This window comes from Benincasa hispida, chromosome 4, assembly GCF_009727055.1.
Source record: "Benincasa hispida cultivar B227 chromosome 4, ASM972705v1, whole genome shotgun sequence".
Lineage (NCBI taxonomy): Eukaryota > Viridiplantae > Streptophyta > Magnoliopsida > Cucurbitales > Cucurbitaceae > Benincasa > Benincasa hispida.
In genome coordinates, this window is record NC_052352.1 from 3744499 (window position 1) to 3758833 (window position 14335).

Sequence of the window (14335 nt, forward strand, 5' to 3'; positions counted from 1 at the left end):
TAAAACCAAACGGAACCGAACCATTTTTAATTAAAAAAATATATATATAACATGGATTTTTTAAAATGCCAAAACCGAATTTGAAACCGAACCGAACCGTTTTTAACTAATATATATATATTTAAAAAAAGAGTAAAACCGAATTTAAAATCGAACCGCTTTCAATTTAAAGACCAAAACCGAATTTAAAATTGAACCGAACCGAACCGCATGATTTGGTTTCACATTTTAAGAAATTTGGTTCGGTTCGGTTTGACCACCAACCGAACTGAACCGAACCGTTTTCACCTCTAACTGATTCCACCATGGAGGCTGGGTACATAGCGGTTTGTGAAGCTGTAAAGGAACTTTTGTGGCTCAGGAAATTTTTGACTGATCTGGAAGTGGTTTTAGACATGTCAAATTCCATCACCCTTTATTGTGATAATATGGTGATGTGGGGGTAATATGGTGATGTGGCTAATTCCCAAGAGACTCGAAGTCACAAGCGTGAGAAACACATAGAGCGAAAGTATCATCTCATCCGAGAGATTGTGCATCGAGTGGACATGATCATCACACAAATAGCTTCGGAGCACAACGTTGTTGTTCCATTTATAAAGGCCCTCATGGATAAAGTGTTTGAAGGTCACCTGTAGAATATGGGTCTACAGGAAAGATCATATTTCTTCTAGGGCAAGTAGGAGATTGTTGGGGTTAATGCTCTAAACCTCGTAGGATCCTGTAGTTTGTAATTGTATTGTACAAACAATTCATATTTAATAAAATATGAGATGTTTTATTTGACATTTAGTAGCATTAAACCCACAAACCAATAAACTAACATCCAAGATTATCATCTGTAGCTTAAACATGTATGTATGTAGAGACATACAGGTGGATCATGTTTAAGTGATAACCCAAATGGTCTGTAGTAGATGGATAAGGTTGGGTACCTTATCATGTCGACACTATGAATATGGCCCGTAGATGTTACAATTGTTGTAAAGTGCTACAAATGATCTGATTCTGATTATTTATGTAGAGACTTGTGAGGGAGGTATTATATGTTGGATTTTATGTCCTAAAACTCGTAGTTTGTAAATTGATAAACATATTCTGTTTTGTTTTTCAATAAAATTGTTATTGAAATTGTAATCTTGAATCCAATAAACTAAGGTCCTAAAGCTATTTAATGTAGACTTGAACTTTATGTGATGACATAAAACATGGATCAAGTTCGAGTATATAACCTAAAATGGTATATAGTATAGGGATAAGGTTGGACCCCTTATTCTGTGGACACTATGGATGCAGCCCATTTTGTAGTTAGTACAAACGATGTGATCCTGAATCGTTCATATAGAGATATGTGAGTGGGGGCATCCTATGCAATGAGTTTGTATAAGACTGGACCACGACTTAATCACTTTTACTTTATAACACTGTTTACTTTTTAAAACTGACTAATTCAAATTTGATGATCTAGGTAACTCGATCTCAATCCTAAGTTAACTATGAACTCCTGTTTATTCGGAATTATCCTTAGATCTGCACGGGTGAGAGCAGCTCAACAACCTGGCTTAATAAGCCTCCCATTTCAGGGGTAAGACCGGGTAAATAGCTGGGGACATAGGGTACAAGACAGATTTCACTCCTACCCATCTCTAAGGGTAGTAGATAGGTTGTTCCCTTAAGTGCTGATTTCGGAATAAGAACAAGGGGCCTCACCCTCTCACTAGGCTGAGAGGGACTAGATTTGTTAGTTGGACCACAAATCAATTGTTCTTTAAAGGTTCAGTGGGACTGAAGGAACAAGAAGTGTTCTTGGGGGTAAAATAGTATTTTAACCAGCCAAGACTACAAACAATCTGTGAAAGATTGACTTACTGATTATGGTAATATCAGATGGGCAGAAATATATCTACAGTGAGGGGAGTGCAACTATAGGACTTTAATAGAATGACCTGTTAGTTAACAAATGTTGATTAATTAGGTTAAAGAGTTTTACCGTTTAATCTTAGATTGTTGGAGCCCATGATCTGTAGGTCCATTAGGTCCCCCTGCTAGCTCATATGGATTAAACTTAGAACAGTATGTTGGATTAATTCGAATTGTTCGAATTAGAAAAGGGGATTAAAACCGACAAGTATATGCGATATCGCTATCAGTTTTTTGTATGACACTATATTCAAATGTGATTTAAATTTTGAAAATATGAATGCAGATTCATGTTCAGAAGGTCAAAATTAGTCAAGAGGGTCAAAATTAGGGTTGACTTTTTCGTTAAAAGTCAAAGTTTGACTCTGACTAAATAGAAAAAGACCATTTTGCCCTTGACTAAGAGTTAGTGGAATTATCCAACATTTTTGTTGGATAATCCCACTAAGTTAAGTGGACTATGTGTAAACATTATAGAATGACACATAGTCCACTTTGATTTAGTTTTTTGTGAGGTGTTGAATTTTGGTGAGTTTTTACATGCATTAGATGCATGTGATTGTTTAATAAAAAAGAGGTTTTTGAAATCTTTTTCTTTCCTTGGAAAAATTTTCTATTTTTGGTTTCCAAAAATTCTCACAAAAAATTCTCCTATCTTTCTCACATTAACCTTGAACCACCATTTTTTCCCTTTTCATTTCTTCATTCACCTGGTCCCACAACTCAGTTCTAAGTCCAGAGAATAGCGGGTAAACTCTAGTGGTGGTCCAGAAGAGTTCGAGTTGAGATTCAGCAAGGAAAAGCTTTTTTTGGGAGTTACAAAGGTTGTACTCTACTCCTTTTTAATTTCTATTTTTCCTTTTTTTTCATGTTTTTTTTCCTTTTAATTAAAAGCAATTAGAGTGTAATTAGATCCTTATTCCGCTGTGTATGTCTCGTGTTCCATCATTATATACAAAGAAGTTTGTATAAAATCGGACCACAAAATGACTAGTATCATTATATAACGCCATTCATAATAGAGACTTACATTTCACCAGGATGACCATAGGTGACATGACCTGAATCCTAAGTGGGTTATGAACTCCTGCCTATGAAGGCGGTTCTTTGATTTGTATGGGTGAGAGTGCTCAGATCGCCGACTCGATGAACCTACCATTTTTTAGATTTGTTTGATTAAGGAGCTAAGAACACAGCTACACAAGACGAAATTCATTCCTTCCCTAACGTCTAGGTAAGTAGATAAAGTGGTCCCTTAAGGCCTGATTCAGGGGCTTGAACAATGTGACGTCACACTCTCTCTTGGCACGTGAGGAGTTTGGTCATAGTTGAACTATGATTTATTATTTATTAGAGGGATCAGTGGTACTTAAGGAGTTAGATATAATTATAGGGCAAAACGGTAATTTTGGCCCAGCTATATTTATGAGCAATTTGTGAAGGGTGATCGCACTATTGATGATTATATCCAATGGACACAAAAATATATCTGTAGTATAAAGAGTGTAGTTGTCGGTCTTTAGTGGAGTGACCAACAGTTAATGGATGTTGGTAATTTGATTGAAGAGATTAATTAATTATCCAAGTACCATTAGGAGCTTCAATCAAGTTTATAAGGTTCTCTCTGTAGCTCAATAAGGATTATTGAGAATTAATTTTGGATTAATTTGAATTGTTCAAATTAATTGAGGGAATTAATTATATGTGATATAATTAATATAATGTATTTCATACATTATAATATAAAGTTTATTTGAGATGAATTAAATATTTGAATATGATTCAAATATTAACTATATGGATGTGATTCATAAAATTAAATTTAATATAAATGTGATGTATATTGCATTATTGAGAGAAATAAAAACTATAGGTTATGTGTTATATTTGATATAACATATAGTTTAATATATATTATATGATAAGATAGTTATCATATATATATATATATATATTAAATAATTTGTTATTTAATAATTTTTTTATATTATTAAATTAATTTGGGAGAAAGTTGACAACTCCCTTTCTTTTCTCTATGGTGGTGTAACATGCATGAAGTGAGTGAGGTGGTTTTCCTAGAAGATCTTCTTCTTCACGGTAGATTGATTCTAAGATAAGGCTCTCTGGGATTCTCCTAACTCTCACAAAAGAAAATTTTCTCTCTAATTCTACTCGCCCGCTCCCAAAACTTAGAGCCCACACCTCCTGAGAATTCTCTATCTAAAAGTGAATACAAAGGAAGATCTTGTGGTAGTGGTCATTCTGTTTTTCTTGATCGTGATCAATTTGGAGAAGGGGATTTCGTGAAAATTTTGATTCATCAAGGGTTTGAATTTCTACTCCTTTTTTTCCCCTTCTTATGCATGCTATAAGTTTTTATTATTATTATTAATGCATAATTTCTTTTGGTTCCGTAAATTTCGTTGTTCTGCGAAAAGTTGAAAATTAGGCCGATCCCCATTTCTGCTACATAATTTCACAGTTCCTTTATTATATCGCATGTGTGTATGATATGCCGAACGTGTGAGATTCATAAAAATAAGTGCATTTTGTGATACACTTAAATATTGTTGATCATTTAGCATTCGATAAGTTACCTAGTCTTTTGAGATTTGGGGTTTGTGAAGATTCAAATACCAATTTCCTAACATTAAAAAAAAGCTTGAATTAGTCTCTTAATTGTGAAATTTGTTAAATTGATGATGGAAAGTTTGATGTGGTAATTTTTAAAGACGATACAATTGTACAATCTATAAAACGAATCTTTTGAAGTAAGCTCATAAAGTACCATTCAAAAATGGCGATGGGAAGATTGAAGAGTTGCAACCAAATCAAATATTTACCCACAATAACTTGAAAGCCCTCTCGCGAGCATTTTGCCATCGGTAGAAAATCATATGTAGATAATATCGTTAGCGCTCTCCAATTTCAAGAACCATTGTTGTCTCTCCAACTTCTTGCAATGTAGCACATAGCAACAAGAACCTATTATTAATAATTCATATATAAAAAAATCATCTAAGTTTTGATTATAACAGTAAATAACATTGATTCAGATGCGGATAAAACATAGGCGCACAAGAAACTTGCAACTTCACACATTACAACAAATAATTTTTAGAAACAAAAAAACTAAAAATTGGAGCTAAAATTTAGCTCGGATTTTGAAACACGTGCCTAAGAAAGGACTATAAAACAAATAAACATGTTTTATAACTTTTTATAATAATAATAATAATAAATAGCAAATCAAATAATCATGAAATTCAACCTAGACTGTTCTTTCAAAAAATTCTTTTTAAAGAATATATTCTTTCAAAAAATTAAACTTAACTATCACACTTCATATTCGTTATCTGATTGAGTTCTCGAGAACAATTTAACTTAATTAATCATCAATTAAGGTAGGTTTAGAATACATTTTTAAATATTTAATTTATAAAATAAGTTATCTTTGAGAAAATTGGAGTATTTGACAACTACTCAAAATAACTTTTCAATTATATTTTAATCAATTTATATNAGTGAATTTTTTGAAAAAAATTATTTTGTTAAGTGATCCAAACGAATTCTTAGTTAGACCCGTTTGAGCGGCACACTTCATGGAGGCACTATCCCCGCCGGAGTGGTTGAGCCTATCGTGGAAATGTACAAAAGTGAGCGGCTCAACATTGTTTCCGCCAGAAAGCGTATTTTCCGACGAACAAAAGCTAAAGGCTTCTGCTTCAATTAGTGCGGTGAATTTTGGAGCTCTCTCTCAAGATAAATACAATTTCATTTATTTTGTCTAATATTAGTTCAAATTTCCGTTGTAGTCTAGTTGGTCAGGATATTCGGCTCTCACCCGAAAGACCCGGGTTCAAATCCCGGCAACGGAACTTTTATTATCCTTTTTTTTTTCTTTTCAAATCTTTTGTTAATATAAAATAATGTTATACAAAGACATTTTTGGGAGCCTCACCTCATCTCTGGGAGCAAAAAAAAACTTGGAAATTTCATTCTACATTTCCTGGGGAAAAAAAATGGAATGAATTTTATTATTATATTAATTTGTATATAGGTGCAAGTGCTATACAATTTCTAATATTTATCTTTTGATTTTTTTTCTTTTATATATGGTTCGAAGGTCATAAAGTGTCATGGGTTGGGTTAGTTAGGTTGAAAGACTTTTTAGATCCAATCTAATTATTCGGGTTGTAATTTTTTTCAACCCAAATAACCCTTATTAAAAAATAAATCCAATCCAACTATAAAATATTGGGGTTTGGTTGGTTCGAGTTAATCGGGTCATTTATTTAAAATTTTGTTCTAGAAAGAAGCAAAACGTAAATATGTAAAAATCTAATTTAATTATTTTCATATATTGAATTAAGATTAACTACTCAACTTCAATTAGTGCAAATTTTCTTTCTAAAGTGCAAAGAAACTACTTTTAAGAGTTGTTGAAAAATAAAGTATTGAAAAAATATTGAAATTAAATAAAATTAAAATCAATATATATATAAATAATTATGTTATAAGTAACAAAAAATATATATATTTTAAAATTAATAATAAATTCGGGTTGGTTTGGGTCATATTAGGTGAACCCATGAACCAACCCAACCCATAAAATTTTCATTTATTTGAACTCAATCCAGCCCATATGAGCTGATAACCCAACCCAACTACACGGATTGGGTTGGATTGATCTATTTTTTCGGGTCATCGGATTTTTTGAACACCCCTAGCCTTCAACTCTTCAAAGGAAATTTTAGTATTTCAAGCTTTATGATCTTCAAAGTCTTTAGGTCTTGAAGTCTTATAATCTTCAAAGCGTCTATGGTTTTCGATCTCGAAGGACCTGTTTGGTTTGCAATCCGAATTATATTTTATGTTTTCAGATTCATGGAGTTTAACAAATATATATTTAATAGACAATCCAAATTTTATTTTTAAAAATTGTTTTCAGATTATGTGATCCAAGCAGTGCAAATTATGAAAAACAACATTTTTATGTTTTCTTTATATCTACAATTTGAATTTTAAAATTTAAAATACAGAATTATATTAAACAAAGATGAACATATTTAGAAATGCAGTATGTCATGTTATGATTCAATTTTTTAAAATTAAAATATATATAATGTAATGCATTATAAATTGAATTTGATTAAATTCCAAGTTTGGTTCCTATAGTTTGGATAGAGTTAAGAGTTAGTCTATATGATCTTAAAATTTAGAATTAGTTTTATAGCTTGATAGTCCATATGATTTGTTAAACCCTTTAAGACAATCCCTATTGGAGTTAGCATGCAATTAGCGGAAACAAACAAAATCATTAAGCACTTTAATTCATCAATTTTAGCAACTAAGAAAGCATATTCATAAACAAAATGTAGGGTTTGAAAATATACATTTAAAGAATTCTCTTCAATTTCGAATTAAGCTTGAATTTTCATAACAACTCCTTGTGGACCATCCATTGATCTTCCCTACCATTCTCTTACACCTTAGATTGGATGATGGGACCCAAAATGAGCAGTAAATTTAGGGAATATTGAAGAGCAAGGGACAGTTTTTTCAGCTAAAGTTAGAAGAACACATTCTTCAACAAAATCTTAGCAAGACTCACTTTACATGGCCTCCTCTCTCAACTCAATCAATTGAGTTTTTTCGGCTTAATTAGTGTAATCAAATTGCACATCAAATTGATACCAAATCCACATCAAGTGAGTATTTTAAAATGGAATTGTGTGTGTCAAAAAATGGAGAAACCTGGTTTTCCAAATTTTTAATTTTTAAATCCAATTTTCTTTAATAAAATTCAGAAAATTTAAATTAAAACTATAATTGAATTTAATATTTGAATTTTTCAAAAATTCAAATTTCTAATTTTAAATATATTCAAGTAATTAATTTTAAATAAAATTAATTAAAATAATTTAATGTCCCATATTAAATTATTTACACCACTAATTCCACCAATATGAATCATCATTCATGTAATTTAAATATTTAAATTAAATCTTATCCGATACTTCAATTTCATTTAATTCGTTAGTTAAACGTGTAATTATATCGTATATAATTACTAATTCCCTTCATTTGAATTTGAACGTTTTAAATTTCCTCATCATGCTATTCTAAGGTTTAATCCGTTTGTGAGCGAGTAGGGAACCTAATGGACCTACAGATCATGGGCACCAACAATCCGAGATTAACCGGCTAAACTCTTTAACCCGTATTAACAAACATTCATTAATTATCGGGTTACTCCACTAAAAGCCCAGTAGTAACATTTCCCTCACTATAGATATATTTATGTCAACTTGATATAACCATAATTAGTAAGTCAACCATGCACAGGTTGTTCGTAATAACGACTAGGTCAAAAGCTATTTTATCCCCAAGATTACATATTGTTCCTTAAGTCCCACAGATCATCTAATGAACAATTGGTTTATGATCAAATCACTAAATTGAGTCCCTCTTAGGCCAATGAGAGGTGGGCCCTTGTTCAAGACCTGGAGTCCGCACTTAAGGAAACAACCTCTCTACTATCCTTAAAAAAGGTAGGATTGAATTCCATCTTGCACCCTATGTTCCCAACTATCTACCCGGTCCTGAAATGGGAAGCTTATTGAGTCGATGTTGTTGAGTCGACCCTCACTCATGCAAATGCAGGGATAATCCCGAATAAACAGAAGTTCATAGTTAGCTCAGGATTAAAATCAAGTTACCTAGGTCATCACTTTTAAATAGTCGGTCTTAAATAGTAAACAGCGTTACTTGGTCCGATCTTATACAAACTCTTTGAACAGGACGCCTCTACTCGCATGTCTCCACATGAACGAATCATAATCACTTCGTTTGTAGTACTTTACAATAATTGTAACATCTACAAAGTGGGTTGCATCCAATAGTGTCCCCAGAATAAAGTATCCAGCCTTATTCGTAATACTATAGACCATTTTGGCTATTTACTCGAACTTGATCTTATGTCTCTATATAAAGTTCAAGTACTCGTGTAATAGACATGAATCTTAGTTTATTGGATTTAAATTATTTCTAAAACGAAATAAGCAATTAATGCATTCAATAACAACTTTATTGAATCAAACTTCAATAACATCTAAATTGATTAACAGAATAAGTTTATTGTTTACAAACCACAAGTTTTAGGTCATAAGACCCAACAATCCCTACCTTAAGGACTATTTATTATGAAATTTTTATTAGTCACAGGAGGTAAATTCTAATTATTAACCATAAGATATAAACTTTAATTTACTTCAAACCATAGAGACCAAAATTTCAATTTTTCCTGTAAATTATATAATATTTTAAACAATAATTATACAATGTTTTAAAACATAAAACATGTTCATAAATAAATTAATAATAATTTGTTGTCAACTAAATTTAATATATAACTACAACTAGTTTATAATTGTTTAGATTAGAATTCAGATTTATGAATTCTGCTATCAAATACATATCTGAAAACATGAAATACAACTTTGTTTTTATTTAATCTAATTTTCAAATTTCTGTTTTCAAATTCCCTGTCAAACGAGTTCTAAGAGTTTGAACTATTTGGTCTTCCAGAACTTTGGAGAGTATTCTGATTTTTTAGAAGTCTTCTGCGTGTTATGGGTTTTATATTTTTTGAACTTTGAAATGTATTGGTCTTTAAAGTACGTTCAATTTTCAAGAGCTTAATGAGCCTTTTGATTGCTGGTAAGTTCTCTCTGTCTTCGAGAGCTTCCAATTTAATCTCTCTCAAGTTCTTTTGGGTGCTCAGATGTTGATAATTTGATTATGTATGTTGCAATTGACCTAAAAAGTGCTATTTAATTTTAAGAAAACAAAACTCTAAATTTTGTCATTTATTTTAAAAGTACCTTTCATTATTTTATAACTTGTGATATCATGTCATCCTTTTATAAACGTTTCAAAATTATTTTTTAGAGTAAAATTTCTTTAGAAAATTATGAGGTGATCTGATTATCGTTATAGATCACTAGTATAACATTCTAGATCTAGATTTTTTATATGAAAAATTTAATAGATTTCAATGTTAATATTTCTATTATATCGTAACACGAATTCATGAAACATAAATACCACGTAAAATTTACTAATTTATTTTTAAAACTCTAAAATTTTGTTTTTTCTTTTCAAAAATATTTATCGATATACATGTTTAATAAATTTTTTTATCAAAACTTTTATAAAATTGAAATATCACTATTTTAACTCTCGAAAATACCACTTCGTGAGTATAAGTTATGGCATATTTTTAAGGACAAATATCAAATTATACTCCTGAATTTTGAGATTATATCAATTTAAACCTTAAATTAATAATTGTATTAATTTAAACTTTGAACTTGCATAAGTTTACCAATTTAAATCCTTTATTATATTTCATTTGATTAAACATCGGGTGAGACCTATAATTTTATCAATTAAATCTCTAAACTTACATCAGCGAATCAATTTAAACTCAGTTAAAATTTATTTGAAATTTGTCCATTCAAATTATAATCGTTAATTTTGTTGAATCGATATTTGTAGAAATGTACACATACATAAAAATTATTATGTCAAATATAATCTTAATGAATATTCTAAATTGATTCACTCATAATAATTTATAAATTTAATTGAAAAAAATAAACGTTCGACCTAATATTTTTCAAATTAAATTTAAAGAAATGTGTAAATCATTGTACTTACAAAACTTCAGAGCAGTTTAAATTTGAAGAACTCAAGAAGCCGCCAGATTCCGAGAGTACCAAATTGGCCAAGCTGGCGCCTGGCTGGAACCAAATTGCATTCTTTTAAATATTAAATATAAAATATGGGATTTTGCCATTTTGGCTTTATTCGTCACTCATGACTACGACAAGATCATTAAACTTGATATTATCCAATTCCAACTCAATTTTTTAAACTCATCACCTTTACATAATTTTCAAAATAAAAGAAATACGTCAACATAAATGTAATTTTTTTTAATGATAAAACTCCAAAGATATTTTAAAATATAGTAAAATATTATTTTTATGGATAAATATTAATAGATATTTATATTTTTCTATATTTGTTTTGATATATTTAAAAACAATCAAAAATAAAATTTAAATATTATGTTCCCCTGTTCTATTTTATATTTTTACTACATGTTTTAAGTATATATTTTAGTTTTTGTACTTTTAAATAGTGATCGTTCCAATAAGTTACTTTTAAGAAAATTGCATTGTATAGTAAATACATTTTAAGAAACTAAAGTTGTGACTTCAACTTTTTTGTAGTTACAGGTATGACAATCACATAAAAATCATAGTAATCAAATTTTCACGCAAAAGTCATTTATCATATTTGCAAAAAAGTAAAACTTAAGAACACGCCAAATTTTTAATTTATCCTTTTTATTAAAATTGTAATTGTCCCTTACTTTTATTTATATCTACCTTCATTTGATTAATATTTAAAACACTCTTTATCACTTTTCTTAAAATATAGACATAAAATTCGTGTGGAATGATTTTCGTCGAGGAAAAATTTTATTTTATTTTTTTAAATTGAGATTAAAATGGTCGTGGTCATGTTTTTCTTTAAATTTATTTTTTAAAGGGAATTTTTTATTTAAACCTTTTATCATTGGCTTTGGATATTTTATTTTTTAATGACTAAACTTTAATTTATTAGAATATTTGTATCTAATTATTTTTTATTACAACAACGGTAATAGAGAATCGAACTTCTGACTTCTACATAAAAAAAATTAGGCTAATACCAACCAGTCAAATTCACTTTAGTATATTTACATATAATTTAATCATAAAATGTTTACAATAATTTATATTCGGTGGCTTGTTTGGTTAGTACCATATATATATACATTTTTTCACTGATATATTAATTTCATCCAATTAAATTTGTTCAAATAAAAAGATCGAGAATAAAAGTTATTCATTAAAAAAAAATCGAAAATAAATATAACTTTTTTTTTGTCTTTAAAATAACTCTAACTTTTAAAACCTAAAAACAAAAACATTACGAAAATAGCCTTATACAATATAATCATATAGTCATCATATACCTTTTTATAAAAACAAAAATATATAGCTTGATCTATGAAGGCAAAGTATCAATACCATTCTATGCGCAAGTAATATGCTAGACAAGGTATTATAGCAACCTTTAGATAATAAGTTTTTTTCCCTTGACGTTGAATGAAATTTATAAGGGATTTTGAATTTTATTTATTTTTTTGTCTTATACTTCATTTGTCCAATCTTAGTCATTTTTTAAACCTTAAATTAATCTCTGTAATTAGTTTATTATCGATTATTTCTAAAAAAAAAAAACTAGTCTCTTATGAACATACCCTTTATAAACTATGAAAAGATATTTACATATAATTTGTATGACAATTATTATTATTTAATCAATTTTGATAAAAATTAATTTTAAATGGCTAAATTTTAGATTCTCTTAAATACACATATTAAATTTAAGATTTATTGAATATAAAGTGACTGGAAACAAATTTTTTTTCATAAATTTGATCTTTCATGGTACTTCGTTGAAAGGTTCATTATTATTATTTTAAGCTTTGACCATGTAAGTATCTTCATTTATCCTTGTAATAATATATTAATTTAATTATATTATAATTTTAGCCATTGAATTTTAAAGTTTATAAATTTATGTTTATTTAGTAAGTAAATTTTTAGAATTAGAAATCTAACTCTCGATTTTTTTATTTTTTCAAATTTATCCCACAAAATTTAAAAAGTTCACAATTAAACATACAATTTAAATTTACATTAAATAGATTAATTAAAATTTAAAAATTTTAAATTTGTTATATAATTACTAGACAAAAAAATTTAAGAATTTATAGACACCAATAAAATTTTGGAGACTAAACTTTAAATATATATATATATACACCCTGGCAATTTGAAAAATTAATTAGTCTCTTAATTTTATTTTTAACTTAAAAAACATTGGATTAGATGCAACTTAGAGTACACCTTGTCATTGTCCAAATTTGTAATTGATTCATTAATTTAATATAAAGATAGAAAGCTAGTAATCAAAAGTTAGAACTCAAATTCCTTTTCTCAATGTGTTGATTACACTTCATACTGACCCAGTTGTTCCCATCCACTCCTCTGTTCACTGAACTACAAAGGCTTAACTTTTGCTATATAAACACCCCTTTCTATCAAATCATATCTCCAAATATTATCCAATTCCAATTCAAAATCCCTACAAACCATGTCCTTCTTCTCCAAAGCTCTCATTGCTTCCCTCTTCCTCTCTTTGCTCTTCCTCCACTCTGTAAAAGTCTCAAACTACTTTCTTTTTTTAAAAATAAAAAATAAAATTTTCATTTAATAATACAAAAAAAGGTTAAAACCAAATCATAATTTTATTTTTAATCTTTTGATGAAATTGCAGGTGGAATCCAACGGCGTGGGTTTAATCCCTCCAAGTCCTCAGAAAATGGGTTATTATAATTTTTAAATTTTTTATTGGATTAAATTAATTTATCGTAATTTATCAGCTTAAGTTTTTAAACTGTAGATTGCGGCGGCGCGTGTGCTGGGAGGTGCAGGTTGTCGTCGAGGCAGAGGCTGTGCAATAGAGCGTGTGGGACATGCTGTCGGCGCTGCAACTGTGTTCCGCCAGGGACTTCCGGCAACCACCATCTCTGCCCCTGCTACGCCGCCATGACCACCCACGGCGGCCGCCTCAAGTGCCCTTGAAGTGACCGTTGACAGTTGACCTCCTCAACTTCTATATATATAAATATAATGCGTAAATTATCATAAACTGAGTCTTTTTTTTTTCTCCTCTCTCTCGAAGAGGAGATCATGGATGTACACTTATTGTGGTGTTTTCTTCTTTTTTATTTATGTATACATAAAACTAATTCGCTATTTTGGTGTTTTTTTTTTTCTTTTCTTTTTTATATTTTTCAATCTCTCTTTTGAAAATGATAGTAGGAAGTAGGAAGGGTAACTTCATAATAGTATAATTTCTTAATTAATTATTTAATATAACTTATTTTTTTTATCAGAAATATAACTTAAAATATCATTCAGGTTTAAAAACACATTTCTGTATAGGCAGAGAAACAATTTTGTACGTAACTTATAGTATATATGTAGCACTTCATACTTTATTAATTTAATATTAGAGCATATCCTTAAGAAAAAAATTAATATTTTAGCAATCGTCTATATGCCGTAGCGGCCCCTACGATGGAACAGAGATGTCCAAAAGTCCTCTGATTAGTTTGGGAGGGAGTAGAGGAAAATTCTTGCGAGTTAAACGGGGATGGGCCATCCCCACCCCGCTTCTGCCTCCGTCCCGTTTTCGGTCCTTGCTTCGTTAGTTTAATTGTATA

General features: G+C 29.6%; 1 protein-coding gene and 1 non-coding gene across 3 annotated transcripts; both read left to right on the plus strand.

Annotated features, from left to right (window-relative positions):
- Positions 1–5725: 5725 nt before the first annotated feature.
- On the plus strand, positions 5726–5798 carry TRNAE-CUC. Its single transcript has one exon. It is a non-coding gene; the product is annotated as a tRNA-Glu (tRNA).
- Positions 5799–13125: 7327 nt separating this feature from the next.
- LOC120076352 (snakin-2-like) lies at positions 13126–13875 on the plus strand. Of its 2 annotated transcripts, none has more exons than XM_039030161.1 (3): positions 13126–13263; positions 13384–13432; positions 13510–13875. In XM_039030161.1, the coding sequence occupies exons 1-3, from the start codon at positions 13201–13203 to the stop codon at positions 13689–13691; spliced, it is 294 nt and encodes a 97-aa protein (XP_038886089.1). In that variant the 5' UTR covers positions 13126–13200; the 3' UTR covers positions 13692–13875. The 2 variants fall into 2 exon arrangements, with proteins under 2 accessions (XP_038886089.1, XP_038886088.1); XM_039030160.1 differs by having other exon boundaries at positions 13160–13269.
- The last annotated feature ends 460 nt before the right edge of the window (positions 13876–14335 follow it).